Below are 21,020 nucleotides of genomic sequence, written 5' to 3'. Positions count from 1 at the left end.
GAACAACCAACAAATAACCAATGACAGATCATCTGTGAACGTCAGCGGTTGAGGGCTTCAATATGTAGTAACAAAGAAAGAAGGGATTACTGTATACGTAAAATCAAACAAGAACATGTCTGAGCCTTTGTTTCCCTCTGTATAGCCTATTTGTGATAAGCAAAAATGTTATCATGAAGGCTGATGTAAGAAAAGTCTATTGTAATACAATATACGCATTTATTTCATAACTATGGCTGCAGTGATGTGTTTTATTGCAGCTTATTAACTCTTTTATAACCCTGTGAAAGGGGGATTCCTGTTTCATGAGTTTCAAAAAGGGCAGTGATGGAAAGTAACTGATTACATTTACTCAAGCGCTGAAAAGAAGCCTACTTAAGTACAGTTTGAGGTAGCCTACTTGTACTTTACGCAAGTATTTTTGCAATATACATATTTACACTACAGTTCAGAGGCAAATATTGTACTCCTTTACATTTATTTGAAGTAATAGTTAATGTAGAAATGTGTAAGTATTTGATAATTTAATAATAAGATTTCTTTAAAATGCCCAGGTTAAAGGGATAGTTCAGGTGGGATTTTTTTTAAGTGAGACTTTATGAGATACTTTTCCATAGTCAGTGTATATTACCTATAGTAGATGGTGGTCAAGCAGTTCCTGTTACTGAAGCTGAGCAATGTACTGCTGTGAAGCAGCAACATGTATTTTACCCCCCAAAAATCTGTAACAGTTTAAGTATATGCATAAGTAGAATATTAGCATTGCTTTATCTTGCTGTCAATGTCCTTTCTAATGGGAAACTCAAGCTGTTACGTTGCCCTCTTCAAAGCCACCAAACTCCACTGACAAAAACAGTAATCATACTTCACTGAACACAGGTTCACAGCTGCTCGTCTGTGAATCAAAACCATTCCTTCAAAACACTAAAGTCACACAATAACACAAACTAACTAACAGACTAAGGCTGTGGTAGACCAGCAACTCCCATGTTCAGCCAGGTAAAATTTACTTTTGACAATGGAGTCTGGTAGCTTTCAAGAGGGTGATATATCGGCTTCAGCTCCCCATCAGAAAGGACTATATCCTTTTTTTTCTTGTTTCCTCTACCATAAATCATCTCATGATCCCCACAATTTAAGGTGTGACCTTTATGAAGGGCCCAGCTTATAGCCACTGAACCACTGAACTGAACAATCTACCTGTATATAAAGAAGTCAAAGTTAGAGACAACATAATGAGCTACAACAGTAAAATTCTACCTATACATCATATGACAATTAATGTTGTTTCTATCTGTAATTTGTCTGTGCATATACTGATAGCTGTAAAGCAAAGGCTAAAAAATAGTAAACCGTCCAACAAAAATAGTCACAAGAACCATGAAGACAGTTTTTTATTAATTATTGGCTAAGAAGACCCTACTCAGTAGACAGTCACATGAACTGTATAGTTGCATGCGGTAAAAACCAGTCCCTCTCAGTTCCAGATATGGAGCCAGTATTAGCTGACACTGCTCTCAGATAAGATAATGCCGTACACTCAGAGAATGATGCATGGTGCACATATTCAATGTATGTGATGTGGCTGCAGCTATCTGATGTGGAGAATAGAGAGTTGTAAAGCTCGTAATTCATTTTAAAAAAACAGCGTGGGAAGACTAAAAAATATGTCTGCTTCCCTCTGGAAGTTCTGCATTATGAAAAACATGCAGAGTGTTTGTCTCTGGTCAGATGGTTGCTCTGTCATCAGTGTGCATAGTGTGAAGAGATGAGGAGTGTGTCATTTACTTCCAACCATGAGGAATACACGTTACTGAAAACAATGCACAGAACCAGCCGTTGTTTCTCATGCGCTGACTCCACCAGTGACAGCATATGCTATACCTTATGATTTACTGGTTTGGTTTTACCTATCAGCGGGTGACTCAACGTGGCTTATGAAAGCTTTGATGGATGTCAAAATACCCTTCACCTGGGATGAAGTTGAAAATGTTTGAGCTTTTGTGTCCAGTTGGATGTATCTAGTGGAATTTCATGATTAAAGCCCCTTTTTGTTGTGCTTCTTGTGTTGTTTTCTGAGGTGTGATCTGCATGCACACTTCCTCACCTCTAATACAAAGTACTTTGATGTTGTTTATGGTCAATCGCATAAAGTTACAGGTGAGTTAATTTTTTAGCAATGTCATTAAATCGTAGCATCTAAATCAAAAGTGTCAGGTGTCATTACAACAAATATTTGACACCACCAATGTTTACAACCCTCAAACCATTTTGCAGAGGTGTTTTCAAATGAAAAACACATTACTCACAAACCCCTTTTGCTTCCAAAAAGTATAAGCCTGTTTACATTTTTCCTGTAGAAAAGCTTTTCCATGGAAGCTTTTGCTTGTACAGTTAGATCAGCGACACCTCCCTGTGTTGTGCCATAAAGCAATCATACAAGCCTTTCCGCAAAATCTAAACATGACAACTGAAATATGGCGCCAATCAGAAGCTTCAAGGATCTATTATACAGTAATGAATGTATTAACTGCTCAAAATGAAAGTGGGAATTATTTATCGTTGGCAATTGCTGCAAAAAAACACTGCCTCCTCACAAGATACCTGAAGGGTACACTGAGGCCCTGATATTAATGTCAGAATTGACCTGCCAGCTGTCAGTCAACAAATTAGATAATGTAATGGAGGCAATGAAGGTGCACCAAACTCATCAAACTGAAATGAATATCATGGAGTGAAATTATCTTCCCAGCAGGGATACCAAAAATGTGTGTGTGTGTGTTTGTGTGTGTGTTTGATTTTTAGAGTGCCTATAAATCTTGGTAAAATAAGACAAGGAATATTATTTGATTTTGTCAAGCTTGCAATCACAAAAATGCCATCTGTTCAGATCCAAAAAAAACAGCTCTGTACTGCTTTTTTGAAACACATGCTTTTATATATATAATATTGTGGGCGTTAAAGGTGCATCATAAGCCATTTGAGTGTTTTGTCAAGCATGTCATATATCAATTGAAATGAAAACGTGAAAGTCACCAAAACTGCAGCTTACACACGATAGTGATGATGTTTTTTTAGTAGCACTTCCCTGAAAATTTACTGCCTACAATCAATGGTTTTGTCATCCACATCATTTTAAAGCATGTTAGCGTACAGGATGGAAGTGTCTGTCTGTCAGCTGGTTAGTCCAGTCCACCACCTTGATCCATGAACACCTCGACACTTTGATGACACTTTGTACAGAATTTGAAATATGACAGTAACTATTGGAAGGATTACAATGAAATCTGGTACACACATTTATGTTCCCCTGGGGATGAGCTGCAGTAATATTTTTTTAATTCATATGCCATGTTCATGTCATATTAGACTTTCCAACTTTTAAATAGTGTTCACATTAAAATCCAAGTTGTAATTATAATATATTTGACACTTAACATGACAGTGCACAGTTGGACAAGTGCCCAATAAAAACAACAACAAAAAAAAACCTGATATGGATGCCTCACATAAACCCAAGTCAGTCATTGAGTGTAATTAAACCCAAATTTCATGGATATAGTGTACTTTGAAAAAGAAGTTGCGCTTCAACAATGCGATTCTCAGTGGAGTGCCTAACCCAAAATCCAGTGAGCTTATTCCAAATAAATTGAAAATGTAACACATCTCAAGTCTTCAAGTCAAGAAGGACAACTGTTTATTGTGATGTGAGCCAAAGAAATAAATGAAATGTGAGTATTTTGTCCTTCTTGACTTTTAAGACTTGAGACGCGCTACCTTTTCATTTGTTTGGAATTACTTAGTGTTATTGTTGTTGTTAGTACACAGTATTTCAATTCTCATGCAACCAGATGATCTGGCTAAGGTCACATGTAAACATAATGTATAATAATAAACATAGACTTCACATTTTCAAGGCCACAAAGTCTCTTTATATCAAAATCTTTGTGTTTAATGTGCAAAACATAAATGCAGAGGTTTGTGTTTACCAGCCATTCTAATTGGATAACTCATATAGCTCATGTATCACTCAGTCTGCACTGTCTTAAGTTAATTTTATAGAGTATGGAAATAGTACAGAGAAATGGTTTGGCATGAACATCTGAAACAGGGTGTCTTCTGTCCACTCTCACTCATCAGTGAGTGGAGGGGCCAAAGGGTGTGTGCATCTTTAAAACAAATAGAATTAGTGCTGTGAGAGTCAGAGAGGAGGATTCAGAGATACTTTTTTTTGCTGAAGAAATAAAAATAACAACTATTCATCAGACAAAGACTATTCATTAGACAAAGAGATTCTGCCTGCCAGACTTTTTCATTTTTTTGCCTGATGTATTGCTCTGTTTTGCATCAGTTCCATTTGTAAGACCCCTGCATATCTTCACAGAAACTTGAGACGGCCTGTGTTGTCAGTGTCATCAGTGGGGTTTGTTCCATGCAGGTCTGGAGCCAAGGTTGCACATGTTTGAGTGCAAGGTGTTCCAACAATACAGAAGCTGATGTCATAATTTTGAACTGAATACCGTTTTTGCTCTCAATGAGCAGTCAAGGACAGACATACTGAAGAGGAACAAAGCAGCGCCTGAATCAGGATGAGCATCAAGTAACTGCAGGACATAAGCAGCTATAAATAAAAGCATTCTTAGGGATGTTTCATTTCTTCTCTTCCTTAGGCATCAGGTGTTAAATTAATCTCTAAGGTTGTGGTGTCAGCAATACCCCTCAAGATTCACTACCATTTGTGGACCTAAAAAGTCCAATCCAAATGTCCAGTATTTCCTACAGACACATTTTCAGTTTCATCAGCTCTTTTCACAGTCTAGGGAAAATGAGCTGTGAAAAAAGCGATAAAGACAGTATCCAACTGACAGGCAAATTATGACCACACATGTAAAACAGATGTGTATTCACAGTCAACATTGTTTGCCAAGAGAGCATAGTCATCTATTCAGTCCACAAAGAGCGAGGTAGAGGAAAAAGGAAGCTGGCAAAGTCTGTGACGCTTTACTTTATGATGCGTGGGTGTATTAGGTTGGTTTAGCATTGGCAACTTTCAGTAAAGGCATAATCACGGGATTAGCTGCGTCAGTGTTGAGTGTACTTAAGGTGATCTGGACTTATATCTGAGAGGTCATAGGTCGATTAACAGGAGAAAAGAAAAAAAAAACATCACTATGCTATTAACATTTTCTGTGACTTTTTTCCTGTCTTGTAAATACTCTATAGAGATGTAGCTTTGTTTTATTATAACAATTTACAACAATAGGTTATTATAATAAAACAATGTGAGAAGGGAAGATCCTTCTTAATGGAACTTACACCTCATAGACGTTTGCGAACTGTTACAGTCTTCGTAAATGCAGCATGATTAAACCTGCAAGTCATCTCATTCAGACTGGTTCAGGATCCATGCATTACTGCTTCTGTAGTGGTGAAATAAGTATTCAGTGGGCAAAAAAAACCCACAAAGAAATACTTTACTACAGGTAAAAAGTCCAACATTCAAATTATTAGTTAAGGGAAATTTACTCATAATATTTTTAGTCTGGTGGACTGGGGGTGGTTGCAGCACTTTTCACATTTCTCTCAGTTACTTCAGGACTATTAGGAAAAGACCAACCAAATTTTAATATACTTTTAAACTAACATCTGCCTGATTACCATACCATTTAAGAATGATTCCATATGACAAACACAATGTTCACAATTTTTATTTGAATGGAAGAAGTCACATGAAGGGCTAACTGAACATGTGCAGTATGTATCATCACAGCAGTAATGTTTACAGAGCAGGACAATGTTCATACTGCTTATGATTTTATTCATTGTGCATGGAAGTGTAGGCTATTATATTTGTTCTTTTGCTCCTACGATGTTATTACTCTTGGGAACATGAAACCTTGAAAAAATACAACCTTACCTTATTGATTTTTAAGTATTCTTATAGGGTGCTATTAGCACTTTTACTTAAGAAGATGTTTGAAAATATCTTCCACCATTGTCTCTGAGTGAGTTTGAGTTTAATGTCCAATGAAAAGTAGGTTTTAGGTTAAACGTATTGCATTATACTACTATACTACTTATTTTACATAACTGTGTACATTCAATGGTGGAAGACAGAAACGCCTTAAGTCTATGGTTGAACTGGACACTGTCGCCACCTGATGGTCAACAATCTCATTCGAAACTGCAGCTCATTTCCTATTGGCTGATGAAACATGACGAAACATGGGCAAACAAGGAAATGAAACTAACGTAATTCAAGGTTTTGTTTTTGGATTGTGACCAAACTGCAGGTGAGTCAGCCCTTTACCTTATAGTTTAACTGGTAGGTCTTACACCAGTTATCTGACTTTTGTCTAAGTATTCTTTAAAAGCATACGACGTACTTGTACGATGATAATTACTATGTGTACAGTAGTTTGACCTGTGTTTATGCCTTCCTGTTATAGAGACAGATATGAGTGACTTTCCCGTGAACCCGCTGGTTTTGATCGGTGTCGGGTCCAGTTTCGCCTTTTCTGGCCTTTTTTATCATTTGTACCAAGAGAAGAAAGAAGAGCTGAAAAAGCTGAAGGCAAGTAGGCTACATCATTGTTTGAGTCCTCTCAAAGTGTTCACACAGCTCTAGTCAAGTAAGGGACTGTACTTTATTTATCAGAGTATGGGGTGGCAAGGGTGTCACTTTATGGATATCATGTTCCTCCCCACAACTTCAAATATGTTTTTCCTTTAGTGACTGGGGGAAAATGCATGATTCCCCCTTCACGATAAATAACCAAATTTAACCTTTTGAAACCTTAGCAAATTGGTCTGATTTCTGATTTCCATGAGCAATTCAACAAGACATGTCCCAAAAATTTACAAAAAAGTAAAAAGATAATCAGAAAATTTTCTGAAAATAAGCAATAAATAAAATAACAATTTTAAAAAGTATTGATATTATATGATTTTTGCAACATCCTCTGCAGTGCTCAAAAAGTCATCTGAAGTGCTTTCCCTGTTTTGAGCCACATCCTCCCCTCTCATAAATAATCAACAGTCCCTAAAAATACCTCTCTTAAAGCATTTTTAATTTTCTATTTTAGGAAATACCCATTTTCAGGCCAGATCAACACCTGGTCAAAGTGCTGAGAGCATCTCCCCACAAGCGTCTTCAGTATGTTGCTGTCGAAGGTACAAACATGTCTAGAAGTGACATCTTAGTCAGTGTAGTTCTGAATGGGATCAGTCAGATAATTTACAGTTTCCTTCATCTCTGTTCTGAGGTCTGATCCAGGCAGATGGGGAACCTCTGGCAAGCCAGTTTGTCCCACGATGCTTTGGTGTTATTCAGAAGATAGCAGTGGAGGAGCACTGGAAATACTGGAACTCCCTCTCCAAGACATGGTACATTACATAACAGAAAAAAAAACAACAAAAAGTGTCTCTTTATCAATTTCCTGTTGTGTTGATAAAATCTTGATTACGTTTCCAGGAACTCTCGGACAATGAACAGAAAAGAAACCAACAACACAGTGCCCTTCAGTCTGGTCAGCCCTGGAGCCTACATTGCTGACTTATATGTGAAGGTTCAAAACCCCCTGGAGGCCTCTGGGTGCGACCTGGAGAGGGTTTATTTCAAAGTAAGACGTGCTGAGGAGGGCTTAGCGAACGTCATGTTGCAGGGCCTCAGTGGGGAGAAACCAGTGGCGATGGAGGAGAGCGAGGAGCTGCTGAGGGTGGGGAGCACCCTGACTGGTTTTGGTGAGGTGGTGCTGGAGGGGGGCCAGGTGATGAGACTGCAGGCCCCGCAGGACGGCCGCAGGTACATCCTGGTGCCCACTGACTACAGGAGCTTCATTGACAGGCACGAGAGATCAGCCAACATGTGGAAGATGTTGACTGCGGTCACTGGCATCACGGGGGCTACTCTTCTAGCCAAGGTTATTCACGGCTTGGTGGGAAAACAGGATGACAAATCGAAATAGTTTTGAATTTGTAAGATGCAGGCTTATTGGCTTAAAAAGCCATGTCACTCCTGTTTGGGTCCTAATAATAACTCAGGTGTTTAATCTGAGATTCCAAAGCATCCTGATGCTACGATAACTGTGTTGTATGTCAGTATTTGTTTTCTTGCTGGCAAGTTTGATCTCGTCACATTGCAACAAACATACATCAAGGCCTTCGCTATGGTGGCCACGAGTGAAAATACACAACAATGGACAATTTCATGCTAGAAAATAGAAAGCACATTTCAGAAAAAAATAAAACAAAACTAACAATAACAGGAAATATAAAAAGAAAACTACAAAAAATACAACAAATTAGAAAACACAAATGAAAATGCATCAAAATGTTAGAAAACAAAACAAAAAAAGGTATTTTACAAAACAGAAAAGGTGTCGACAAGTTTTGTTCATAGACTCAAGTTAACTATGTATTTTCTAAACTGTTGTGGGTTCTTATTTTTTTCTGAAATATTGTGTTCTAAATTGAGCTTTAGTATATTATCCGATGTTCTTTGTTTGCGTCTCAGGGCCACTGTACTTAATGGACCACTCAAAAGTTGTTTGAGCATCTTGTCAAATAATTGCAGTGTATTGTAGAAGCTTTATGTACACCCAAATCCTGCACCTGATGATGTGAGCAGAGGTGGGGTATGGTTGTTTAATCTGAAGACAGAATTTTTAAGGTCCTCTTTGAGCCTAAAATAGTGTGTGTGTGTGTGCGCGCGCCTCTGTGTCTGTGTCTGTGTGTCAGGGTTTAAATGATGTTCAGTAGCATGTCAAGCTATGACAACTACAAATTTGCTCATTTGATCATGTGGCCTTTATCTCTAATTTCTTCTGCAGTCATTTGGCCACAATCATTAAAGCATATACATATGACAAGTGATAAAGCACCTGAGATGACCATGCATTAAATGCAGGATATCTGATTTTGTTAGACCGATTATCTTTAGAATTAAATCAATTTAAAGCTATCTTTTTAAGGGGACATTATATTTTTTGTAATGGCATTGTATTTTTTTTTAGAATTTAAGATCAAATTAGTCAGTTTTAGATGTTCCACAATCTTTTACTTTCACTTTTGATTGGAAGATTTTAACCGTGAACCATGTCCAGATGGGATGGATTTAAAATCCAATTTTAAGGTGATTTGGACTAAATCTGTGAAGCAGATATGATCTTCTACCTCTCAGATTATGTTTTTACTGTATTGTTTCACTGTTTCATGACCAACCTTCTGTTGTACACAATATTTTTTTAAAGGGATGTGGTGTTTTTATTTAATAAAAACCTCTTTTAAAACCTTGAAGTGAACTGTTAAACATAAAGACATTTTATGTTGTCAGAAAAGTGAGAGGGATGATACATTTCCAAGCACTGAGGGTCTTCTTTATTTGGATATTGACATTCATAGCACACAGCCCTTACATGAGGTGTCACTGTGAAAAAATGTGTATGTCAGCTTGAACTGTACAGAGAAGATCCAGATGGATATTAGTGGCAGAAAGCTGCAGTGGAGGGTAATATCAACTGCCTGAATCCCTTTATTCACACAACAGTTTTCAAGTTTTACAGAGTCATCTTTGTCTTTCCTGAAGTGCTCGTCATTCTTCCCCTTCCTCCTCTGAAGACTCCTCAGCCTCCTCCAACCACTGGATGAACTTCTGAAGCTGTTGGAAGTAAAACATGGGGGACAGGGTTGTGAAAAATGTATCATTCTGAAACTCCATCACAGATGATGGTGGACAGGTGAGAAGTGCCGAAAATGCTCACAGGTACGGAAAAACAACAAATACAAGAATGAAAGAAAAAAACTCATACTCAAACGTTTTACCTCTGTTGTGCGAGTAGCACATCATCCAAAATTCCAACTCTTTATTGTATAATTGAGAAACGATGTCATAAAAAGTGTCCTGTGCGGCCCAGTTGTCCCTGTACGTACCCCCTGATTCTTGCGGAGCTGTCTGCTCTTGTCCGTGGTTGCTCCCTGGGAGAACCAGCGCAGTATCATCTCTTCCTCCAGGATCTCCAGCTGGTACATATTCATCAAGACCTGAATGGACAGAAAAAGCCAGAACATCTTTAGCGTCAGGAGCAGTCCAGACTTGATACATGCAGGGCAAACTGCAGATTTACACGGTTCCCTATATTCGATGGCTGACATCTTTTCTAATCAACCTCTGAAAAAGTCAGCAGATTTCTGAGTGTGCATAGTAATGTGGATTCACCCTGACCTTGACCATTGCAGCCCAGTGACTCTCCTGCTCCAGGAAGTGTTCCTCAAAGGCAGACAGGCAATCTAGATGGTCCTGAGCTCTCTTCACATAGTTTTTAAACACTGGTGCCCATTTCTTTAGTAACTGAAAAGAGGACAAAGACAAAAGTGAAAACTTAAATTGAGGATCTTTAATTCCATAATGTCTACACCTGACATGTGAATGTGCTGTAAAACATATGTACCGGTAGAAGCAGAGCAACGTATTGTGATGTGGTAAGCTGCGGGCCCTGCTGCTGGAAAGGATACTCCAGCACCACTCTGGTTAAAATCTGCATCACCTCCTTCAGGGTGATGTTGTAGGCGTACCTGAAGGGGAAGAGTGCGTCCAACTGGATGTGTCAAAACAATCACTTTGAAAGAGAGAGACAGAACTGCAGTTTTTAAGTTCATCCTTACTTGAGAGAGTTGATTTCAAGTACAAGATTGTCGAAGCTGATGTTCTCCTCCAAACCTCTCTGCAGAGTCCCCAGCACCTCCATCTGGAAGACTACACATGAACAAAGCAAAGGACAGAAGTCAGAAAGGAGGACATCTCAAAGACAGGTCAACAGATGCTTATTATTTTTAGTTGCAACCTTTAACCGATTAATAAATTCAATACTGATTTTTCTTACACTCTGACACATTATCAAAATTCCTGATGTTCTGTCTACATGTCACCTGACAATAGATGGCTTTTTTATTGGTATTTTTACTCTTTGGTCAATAGGAGGCCATCATTTGGTTCCACAGACACATGAAGTTAACAGTTCTCACCTTTGACATCGTCCATCTCGGGGGAGGGGATCACAGGATCATCGGGATCATCGGGCTCGCTGTCCTCACTTTCACTCTCGGGGTCAGGGTTCAACACCAAACCTGTTTCACAGGAAACAAAAGCCAGGCTGTTGGGACATGGACCACAGCATCATTGGAAATTGTATTTTTTTTATATGATGAGCTCAACAAGCCAGCCGCGCTGCTGTCCTACCCCAGAGACACTGCGAAAGCTCTTCTTCCTCTGTGTCATCCAGACTGCTGGCCTTCCAGATGTAGCCTTTTCCTTCGGCTCCAACCTCTGCAGGGTTAAACGCTGCAGACCAAAGGAAAACGGCTCATTACCACAAACTTTTAAGCATTCTGTTCAGCCGTGTAAAAGTCAGTGCACAGTCCATACACACCTTTCAGTTTGGTCTTTTCTTTGCTTTGACCGACCTCAGCATCGTCACTCAGGAATTCGTCATCATCCTCCTCTTCCTCCTCTTCTGGATGGTGCATGGACACCACAGTGCCCTCAGGTAGAGCGATGTTTGGTCCAATCACCACCTTGGAAACACGCAGAGTTAATGTGAGGGTATTCACTGAACACTGTTGAACCTTCATTTAAAGATACATGATACAAAAAGTTTGACTGTGAGATGAAAAGTAAGAAATGAAGATAGCTGATGTGTAAGAGGTGAAATAAGCTGCGACGTCAGTTCAAGCTGAAGCATTAGAGACATTTCAAGTGTGTGCACACAAGGTTTTTCAGTGCATCTTTAACATGATGAGTAGTATTGCCAACTTCAGAGTGTGAAAGACCTGATTTATACTTATTACAGTGAAGAGTGAAAGATGATAACACAATCATTGCTTACATTATATGCAAGGACACACTGTTTATTCAGCGTCACGCCTTCTTTGACCTCAGCTTTGTCGCAGACCACAGACTGGTTGATCACCACATTACTGGCAATGTGAACATTATTCCAGATGTAGGCATGGTCCAGGGTTACATTGTCACCTGTTGCAATAAAAAAAGGGGACTGTTCACACCACTTTTACCAGTTTATAATCCGCTCTTTCAAACACACACAAAATAAGTTTTTGATGCTCACCTATGGTGCAGTTGTTACCAATAACACTGTTATAAATGTAACAGTTAGCGCCGATGCTAGTGTCAGAGCCAATGAGAACGTTCTCCTCCATCTGGCTGCCGTGGCCAAGGCTGACCCCGGACCCTCGGTAGACGTTGTGGCGAGAATACGTGCAGCTTCGTCCCTTCTGGTCAATGAAGTTAGCCTCGGGGGTGAGCGGGTAGACCCATCGCCGCACCAGGTCCGATGACACGGAGTCATACATGAGTAGGTTGGACACTCTGACGCCGTAACCATCCTTGGTGCTATGCATGTGTATTTGGTTGCCCAAAATCTAAACAGAAGTAAAACAGTGAATGGTATCTGTGGCATAACACAATCCAAGTTTCAGTAAAAGTAACTGTGCATTACCTCTTCATTGACCAATATCCCTCTGACAAAGTCATCCCTAGTCTGGTAGTCAAAATTGTCAGTGAAGAGCTCAGCGACCTGTAAAATAATTTTTTAATAAAAGAACCCTGTTACCTCAGTCACCAATGTTGAGTTCAATAGCTCCGGTCTCTGTTTAGAAACTAACCTGTGGGGAGCAGATACTGAGATGACAGTCCAGGAGGTCGTGTCTGATTTCAAACTCATCACTTCCACTGTGGAAAATGTTCTGCAAAACCAACAGGAGCGACTGTCAATCATCAATCCACAGCTGAGATTAAGTCAAAGATGTGATAAAATGTGAAACTTCTACCATTGGGAACTGTAGCCTCTTCAGCCCGTGTGTCTTCTGGTAGTGTAAAATCCGCTGGCTCTTGCTGTCCACAGCAACAATGACATCGTCCTCATCACAGCGGGACCTGTGACCCGGCGATGATTCCTTGAAGATCATCGTCATCACTGAGATGTTCTTCTCCATCTTTCGACGATGCCTGCAAACAAGCAAATGAGACATAGCTTTAGAGCAACACAATCACAGGGATCGCTAACAATGTAATTTCTTTTGACTATATCAAAATACACTTAGTTTATCTCTTACTTGTGCTCTTGCAGTGCCTGACTGACGTCAATATTTGATACCACATCTCCATAGACCAGCACGAAGTCAGAGCGCACAAGGGACTTTGCATCAACATCCCTGAGCACATCCCCTAGGGAGCGGTACAGCTCTGAGGTGATGATGTGAACTGTGTTTGGAGAGGTGGGTCGACACCACTTTGACTTCCTATCAGACACAGTCAAAATGTCAAAATGTTAAAACCCATTTACACTGATGTTTACAATCACACAGCCTGAGTGAAACTTACAGTAAGTGTTCCTTGATTTTACTGGCCATCCAGCAGCAGAAGACAAACGTTTCCTGCACGCCAGTGGAAGTGAGGAACTCCAGCGTGTAGTCGATCATGGCAACATTACCCAGCGGCAGCAAAGCCTGTCATCAGTTGAAATGTGACAGATGTCATGAGTGAAGTAACTGTACAGCGGGATGATGGAATTAAGTCCCCAAGCACTATTAAATAAAACCAACCCAATTGGTCAAATAAGGGCTTTGGAGTAACGTGTTTGGCTTTTAGTTAAAAGGTTTAATCAGTGTCAGAGCAGCTCTGTCACTGTTTACAGCATGGACAGCAGTTAGCTACCATTAGCAGACCCGTTAGCTTAGCTCACTGCCTACCCGCGGTTGGTCTTTGGTCACCGGGAAAAACCTCCGGTTGAAGCTGTCAGCGACTAACACAGCCTGCAGCGGTTGCTCCTCTTCTTCCTGCTCATTTCCACCTTTTCTACCAGGAATCCCTGAGCCTGAACGGCTCTGTTTTCCTCCTCTACCGGCCATGTTTGACTCCCAAGTGCTAACCAACTCTGTCGTCAGACACAGCTACGGTGGCTGCAGTGGGACTTTTCGTAGTATTAGTAAAACCAAAGCTCGTGCTGGGACTTTTGCAAGATTCAATGCATTTGTTTACCTGGTTTGATGTCATGGCAATGATTTGTTCTTTTTTTTTATTTTTATTTTTTTAGTTTTTTAGAAGTGTATTTAATGATTTACGAGAAGGACCCATACCAGACATAAACTCTACAAATTACTTTTCATTGAACATACTGTATGTTAACTGTTTAAATGTTTTGTCAATACATTTAATTTACAGTATGCTCAGCAGAAACAAGTCTCTTGTAGTTCCTTGAACGCAACTGTTGCGAAAAAAAACAACTTTATTTTTTGTTGATCTAAATAAAAAGTATAACCAAGTGCTAGGTTGGAGCATGAAAGAGAATTAAATTCTAGACAAGACAATCTAGTTGCCTATTTACACTGCCTGGGGTTTCACACAACGATCCTGTTATCCACTCATATGTAGAATTGCTGTAACATTGAAAAACATAAAAATGAAAAAATGGGTTTGGAGTTTGATTTTTGCTCTTAAAATATATATTTCCCAAGTACATAATTAACTGATGAAAGTAAGATGATTTTACCTATGCTATTGTGTGAAAAATCAAACAAAACATGGAAAGTTTCCTGCAACAGTACTAAATGTTCATGTCAAAACATTTTGTAAATATATATTCTTGTGTTAACATGCTGAAAAATGATTAGGAAACACTTCTGTAACTAACACCCCAAAATCACAACTATAACCCATGCCTTTTTACAATTCCCTCTTGTACATTTCTACCTTACCATACTGACGTGTTTTGGGGTTTTCTTGACCGGTCTTAGGCATATCTAATGAACCCCCAATGAAAAAGCAAAAATAATCTAAAGTTGTCATCTATTATAGAGAATAACTGTGTACCTATGATGACAAATGATTCTTCATAACATGTTTCTTCAGAAATACTTTATTGCTGAAAATTTGTTACTGGACAAATGAACTGACATGTTTAACTTAAACAGAGACAAAAACATCTGGCTCCTGTCATCCAAACGTTTAGACAAGAACCTTCATTCACTGTTCTGCAAAAGATCAACAGTTTCTCATTTGTTCTCAGCAACCTCTGATTGTGAAACACATCACACTGCCAGAAAAAGAGTAACTATCGGTGATGTTCGGTTATCTTCTTGGCATGCTCCAACACTGAGTCGTAACGCAGGGTTTTGGCTGTCCAGGAAGTTGGAATTCCCTCCAGTCCAATCTGGGTGAGTAGAAAATAATTACCAAGCATGCAATACTGGCATTGTATTAAATATAATGTATGTGAGATTAGCACACAATTATACCTGAGCCCCAAGACAGGCTCCAATGAAGGACCCTCTGCTACAGGTGCATCCCCCACAGCTCATGGTATCTCTCACAGCCTGCTCGTAGTGCTTGGCTGTCAGGACTCCATGCAGCGCTGCTTGGAACGCACCGGGCAAACCTGAAATAACATCAGCCCCAGATGTAGATGACATGAGGCCACTGTAATGTCTCAATATTTATCTGGTACAGTAATGACAAGCACCTACTGGTAGTACTCTGTTCTGCTTGTATGACTTAATATGTACCTCATGTGTTGGGAAACACAGTGGGGATTAGCTCCTGAGGAGTCTTTGAGAGATTCTCCTTCACCTGATGAAGGTGCCCTGGAATAAACCAGAAAAGATCAGTTTATAGACAAACAAATACAACACGTGTCCGATGTAAAAATGTAAAGTCACATAAAATATGATTTTTTTTTCATGTTAATTTTATCTTTAGATTAGGGAATTTAGTAACAAACCATGTTAAAGTCTGCTCAAATCATTAAAAGCACAGTAAGCATTCATAATATTAAACATGTACAAAATGTGAAAGACTAAACCCTTTAACTCCATGACTCAGTCCCATGACTTTGGTGTAGTGACGCAACAATGGTGCAGGCCTCACATACCAACGACTGCTTTGTCCAGATCCTGGGGCTGCTTTCTGTTCGAGTCACTGAGCTGATCGAGCACCGAGTCCAAGACTTTTGGATCAGGACCATTCAGGATGAAATGCTCCAGGATCCTGAGAAAAAAAAGTAAATATACAATCATACAGTATTTCAATTTTAGTTTAGCCACCATCTACAATTAATGATTTTTTCCCCTCTTTTTTAATTAACAGAGTCGCATTCCTTTCCAACTTAAGACTTTTCTAGTTTGAAATGCAAATGATTCTGAAAATGATAACTGAATGTTAAGAGTTTATTTTGAGGATTAAAACCATGTTGAAAGTGACAGGGTGTTGAATTTACAGGAATGGTGGGTCATCATTACTGATGAGATGTCAGAAAACTGAAACAATTCCCAAAAGTAAATGCTACTCCACTGCAGTTTTTATATGTGAATGACGGAATGTCAAAATTCATTACAAATCTGGAATTCAATTCTCCGCTAGCAGATATTATATTTAAGTTTTTGCCTATATCTTGATAGCGGACATTAGAGAGAGACAAGAGAGAAGGCATAACATTGCCACTTCCTATATATTGCAAAATCTTTTAATCTTAGACATGCCCAGTCTAATAGTAAATACTGTATGTATCTCCTTCAAGAGCATTTATTCCATCATCACAGATGAGGTTTTTTTGTGTGAGTGTATTTGGTCCACTTAAATAAAATACATTTAGGTTCTTTTCTACTGCAACTACTTTCTACTGCAATGAATGTGTCATTGAGAACTGTGTCCTGAGAAGTGTTACCAGGTAAAATGTCTTTGCATCGGTTGTGCTTTGCATTTAAAGACAGACAGAACAGACAGAAACAAAATAGTTAGAGCAACCTGATGCATATGAAAAACATACTGACCTTGCAGCTGCTAGAGTCTCTGCCACACATGTGTCATTGTTCTGGGTGACACGAACTGCCTGCTCCACCTTATCCAGCATGTCAGGCTTTCCTGCATAAAAAGCCACTATGGGAGCCAGTTTGGCTATTCCGTCAATCTGACAGTCGCTCTCGCAGCCTGTTGAAAATATAACACATTGATCAGGGCTGTTTCCTTTAGTTCTGTTTAAGTGAGTGGTGCATTTACTACAGATTTACCTGTCTCCTCTTTGCCTGCATCCACATTCTTCAGGAAGCTCTTCAAACTCGCATGTCTCCATGGTCCCTCAATGGGCAGCTGGGGTCTTGGCCCTTTAACACGAGGACAAACACAACATTATCAGTAATCCATTCTTACAAGAGGAAAACAATACTTCACTTTTACTGGACAGTTTTCCTACCTCCTCTCTCTCTGTAAGGATCGTTGACAGGCGTGTCATACTCGGATCCAGGGCCAAAGTATTTCAGTGTGCGCTGCTTCAGATCGTCAACATTTAGACCTGGCATATAGTTACAAACATAGTATTCACGCTGTTAAGTCACACAGTCATTATATTTCACACCCTATTGGAAATTTTAAATTTGTGAGGCTAGGGATCAATTTCATATATACCATCATCTTATATCTTACATTTTTTTTATACAGTGGGGGACTAATGGTGGGTTAATTCAGTTGTGATATGGAAGGTTTTGCTTCATGTCCAGAACAGATGAGGAGCTCATTGCCCTGCTACTGAGCCTTATGGAAGTGTTCACAGTTCTAATTATAGTCTCAACAATGATACTATAGTGCACACTTAATGACAAAAGCTCCTCTCCATAACCACTTTTCAATCAAATAGCATGCAGTTCAGGCTTTATTTTTCTTAGAATACACAGTTTCAATGCATGTAAAAGTTTAAAGTGACCTATTCCTAGTCTACTGCATCCAAAAGATGAAGAAGCAAGCCTACCTCCACATTCAGACAAGGACTCCAGCAAGACAAAGGCCTGGTCTCCGTAGCAGCTCTGGTGGCCCGTCTGCCTCCTGTAGAAAGGGTTGGCTGACTCAGAGCGAAACTCAGGGTTTGGATCCTGAGCCAGAATCCCCTGCAGCTTCTGGAGGTCGTACACCCAGTGAAGGGGCTGCGCTATAGGGAAAAGGCCATCATGCCAGTTTCATTATGATAAGAACCACGGGCTCCTTGAAACTCTGACAAGCAGAGTATTGAAAGGCTGCTACAACATGTCAAACCACTGATATTGTGATTAAGGATAGAAACTCAGATGAGAGCCATAAAGGTAGAATCTCAGCAGAAAAGTGCCTACTGATGTTAGGAGGGTTAGACTTCAGGGAAAAAAGAAATAGAACATTAAAACAGAAAACTGAAGCTGGAAACTAAGGCATTTTACAGACTAATGTCATTACCTGCTGCATCTGCAACAGCTGATCCCACAATGGCTCCTATGGCTCTGTTGGCCAGAGCTGCAGCCATCTGTTAAAAAAAAAAAATATGATTATTTGCTTTTAAAAATAAAAAATAAAAATGCATGGGATTTTTTTGTAACTGGAGCTGAAACTGTCAATTAATCAATCAACAGAAATTAAATAGCAACAATTTTTACAATCAGTAAATCATTTTGATCCATTATCAAGCAAAAACACCACTCTCTGTCTTGTTGTAGCTTCTCCAATGTGAGGTTTTGCAGCTTGTCTTTGATAAATATATTTGTAAACTAAATACCTGGGTTTTTGACTAAACAAAACATTTTCAAATGTCACCTTGAACTCTAGAACAGTGTTTAAGGCTTCTTCTACTATTCTGACAGTTCTCAAATTAGTGAATAACATCTATTCACCAAAACAATAACAAGTACATTCGTCATCGTGATTATTTTAATGTGGTTTATTTGGTTCCTGCCCTGTTTGTAATGTTTATGTGATATTTATCTAGCCTTGCCCTTTTAGATTAACTATAGGTAAAACATTTAGTAACCCGATTCCTCATTAGGGTAATCGCTCTCTGACTGGCACAGTCAGTTTATCTACGCTCTACTACTTTTCCTGAATCATCTGACAGGCTGTACACAGCTCGAATACTAATGCTAACGCTGTTTAACAGATATTAGCTCGGTATCTTTCAGCAATAACGTTACTGGCAGTGCTGTTTGACTTAAAAGTAGCATAGTGTATCTCTCTATTGTCTATTCTCTATTATCTATAACTATAACAATGACCTATGCAGAAGTTATGCAGAAAGCGATAACCTTCTTTTAAACATTGAAGACCACTAGCTCACATAAGCTAAAGGTTTTAGCCACAACGTACTATAGGCTAACGTTAGGCTAAGAGTCTTACCATAAACTCCGTTTGATGTTTACAGTGTAATACTGACACCCAGACCGTACGGTAGTTTGTTTTCACCCTCAGCACCTTCCGTGGATAACAATTACGATTTTACTTATTGCATGGGTGGTCCTACAACATGTTATGAAAGTCTCTTTAGCACCGCCCACAGGAAAGCAACGGTATCCTCCCTCCCACCATTGCTCCTCTGGTCACCTTTGAACAGACTGACCAACATTGACCGAGGGAAAGATTTTGTGGACATTGTCAGCTGTTATGCAAGACATATATGTTTACAACCGTGGGAATGAACGGAGGTTATGTTCTTTCCATGTAACATTGTAACATGCATTCAAGATAGGCCTAAATTTAACACACTTGTATTATCATACAGTGAAACATTGACACTGAAACATACTTGCTAGTGTTTTATGGTGATCGTTTACCCTAATGCAAACAGACATAACATAATCTATTAAAATAGCTTTTAAGTTTCTTATTTCTAAACTAACATCAGGGCAAGTAGAGAGCGTCATCTACTGCTGGATAGAGGTAACTGCTGCAGACATGAGTGAACTATTGACAAACTTTCACGTAGAAACTCCCCATCTACTGTATAACATACCTGTGTAGATTCATGATAGCAAACACGATTTCTAAAGAAAAAAAAGACCATTTTGAGTTTTGGGGTCCAAATTTGTTAATTATATTGGCATGCTCTGACAGTGTGAAAACATTAGAAGAGGACATTTAAAATACTGTGAAGGTGTTTGGGTTATTTTTACAGCAGACATATTGATTGTTAATTGTTTGATTGTCCCATGACAGTGGCCAGGACAAACAACGCAGGAGCTGAAAAACTGAAGCAGCTAAAAGAATATGAGAATGGCAGCAGGCACAAATTTTACAGACGGATGCCATGGGTTATCAGGTAGGCATGTTGTTTATGAAATAAAATTTTAATTACAGGAATTTAATCCTATATCCACAATGTGGGAGCTTAGGGTAGGTTTTTTGTATCTACGTATTTATATGTTATATCTTATGATTTATTTTGTAATAAATTATATTTTTATTATGTTTAGAAAATAAAAAATAAACATTTTAATTAAAAAAAAGTTAAAACACATGACATGTGACAGCAAATTTGGACAACTAATTTCCTATTCAATTATTTATTAGGTGCAAGTACAGATATACTTTACAGATATGCAGTAGATGAAAGCTACTATTGTAAATGTATATCACACATGCAGTGCAACATAAATGACTGACCGTTTACCCAGACTTCACATGGGCTATTTGACAAACAACAACAATGCATCAACTCATGCAAAAGTACTCGCTCTGAATTATCACTTATTACCCACACACCAAGCATGTGATGGTGTATTTTTCTGTAGAGACTCTGCCCTCTGTCTGTATTTTGTTTTCTTCATATTTCCTGTGTTCAGAAAGTTTCTGAATGTGTAACCCCCAAAGTAGGACTTTATGAAAGAATAGCAACATGGTGCCAGACACATTAAAGATACACAGAGATGAAAAATTCTAAATATAGCATGGTGAAGTACCAAAAGAAATTGATTCTAGGGTTAGCTTTTACATTCACTTTTAGTTGAGAGCATTTTTTACACAAGGTACCCAACAATCCTGTATAGTATACGTACCTTTAACGTTAGTTGAATACATCTGTGAGCACCGTTTTTCAACATTCAAGAATATTCTTTGCCATGTGCACAGACACATGTGCACATGGCCATTGGCATATTTCTGGGGATTCTTGTGCACATTGTTGGTCACGGGATGATTGCGTGGCAAATTAAGTGCCGGTGACTTA

General features: G+C 39.1%; 3 protein-coding genes across 3 annotated transcripts; 1 reads left to right on the top strand and 2 right to left on the bottom strand.

Moving 5' to 3' along the window:
• Nucleotides 1-6,166: 6,166 nt before the first annotated feature.
• On the top strand, nt 6,167-9,297 carry mul3 (mitochondrial E3 ubiquitin protein ligase 3). Its single transcript, XM_042498178.2, has 5 exons — nt 6,167-6,293; nt 6,450-6,574; nt 7,086-7,173; nt 7,266-7,386; nt 7,475-9,297. Exons 2-5 carry the CDS (start codon nt 6,458-6,460, stop codon nt 7,965-7,967), a joined length of 819 nt encoding a protein of 272 aa, XP_042354112.2. The 5' UTR covers nt 6,167-6,293; nt 6,450-6,457; the 3' UTR covers nt 7,968-9,297.
• A 58-nt stretch (nt 9,298-9,355) lies between these two features.
• eif2b5 (eukaryotic translation initiation factor 2B, subunit 5 epsilon) lies at nt 9,356-13,982 on the bottom strand. The gene is made up of 16 exons (XM_042498180.2): nt 13,765-13,982; nt 13,397-13,521; nt 13,129-13,314; nt 12,844-13,021; nt 12,679-12,759; nt 12,513-12,590; nt 12,123-12,435; nt 11,883-12,028; nt 11,427-11,571; nt 11,237-11,338; nt 11,023-11,124; nt 10,663-10,753; nt 10,449-10,572; nt 10,223-10,348; nt 9,931-10,041; nt 9,356-9,658 (listed from the first exon to the last, which is right to left on the bottom strand). The coding sequence occupies exons 1-16, from the start codon at nt 13,921-13,923 to the stop codon at nt 9,593-9,595; spliced, it is 2,133 nt and encodes a 710-aa protein (XP_042354114.2). The 5' UTR covers nt 13,924-13,982; the 3' UTR covers nt 9,356-9,592.
• Nucleotides 13,983-14,914: 932 nt separating this feature from the next.
• On the bottom strand, nt 14,915-19,353 carry LOC121951589 (crystallin J1A-like). The gene is made up of 10 exons (XM_042497971.2): nt 19,196-19,353; nt 18,266-18,332; nt 17,811-17,987; nt 17,259-17,357; nt 17,077-17,169; nt 16,840-16,996; nt 15,942-16,057; nt 15,577-15,654; nt 15,310-15,449; nt 14,915-15,224 (listed from the first exon to the last, which is right to left on the bottom strand). Exons 1-10 carry the CDS (start codon nt 19,196-19,198, stop codon nt 15,126-15,128), a joined length of 1,029 nt encoding a protein of 342 aa, XP_042353905.1. The 5' UTR covers nt 19,199-19,353; the 3' UTR covers nt 14,915-15,125.
• Nucleotides 19,354-21,020: the final 1,667 nt, after the last annotated feature.

Source organism: Plectropomus leopardus, chromosome 12 (genome assembly GCF_026936395.1).
Source record: "Plectropomus leopardus strain MGB_pleo_1.0 chromosome 12, ASM2693639v1, whole genome shotgun sequence".
NCBI lineage: Eukaryota > Metazoa > Chordata > Actinopteri > Perciformes > Serranidae > Plectropomus > Plectropomus leopardus.
Note: the sequence above shows the minus strand (reverse complement) of the source record. Positions and strands in the feature narration are given on the sequence as shown.

Excerpts from the sequence above, each read along its gene's own strand:
- mul3 (XM_042498178.2), top strand. The coding sequence starts at position 6,458 with ATGAGTGACTTTCCCGTGAACCCGCTGGTTTTGATCGGTGTCGGGTCC. Across the intron at positions 6,575-7,085 it reads AAGAGCTGAAAAAGCTGAAG|GAAATACCCATTTTCAGGCC; the intron begins GCAAGTAGGCTA and ends TTTCTATTTTAG. Across the intron at positions 7,174-7,265 it reads TCAGTATGTTGCTGTCGAAG|GTCTGATCCAGGCAGATGGG; the intron begins GTACAAACATGT and ends CTCTGTTCTGAG.
- eif2b5 (XM_042498180.2), bottom strand. The coding sequence starts at position 13,923 with ATGGCCGGTAGAGGAGGAAAACAGAGCCGTTCAGGCTCAGGGATTCCT. Across the intron at positions 12,760-12,843 it reads AGAGGCTACAGTTCCCAATG|AACATTTTCCACAGTGGAAG; the intron begins GTAGAAGTTTCA and ends TTGGTTTTGCAG. Across the intron at positions 12,436-12,512 it reads GGATATTGGTCAATGAAGAG|ATTTTGGGCAACCAAATACA; the intron begins GTAATGCACAGT and ends ACTTCTGTTTAG.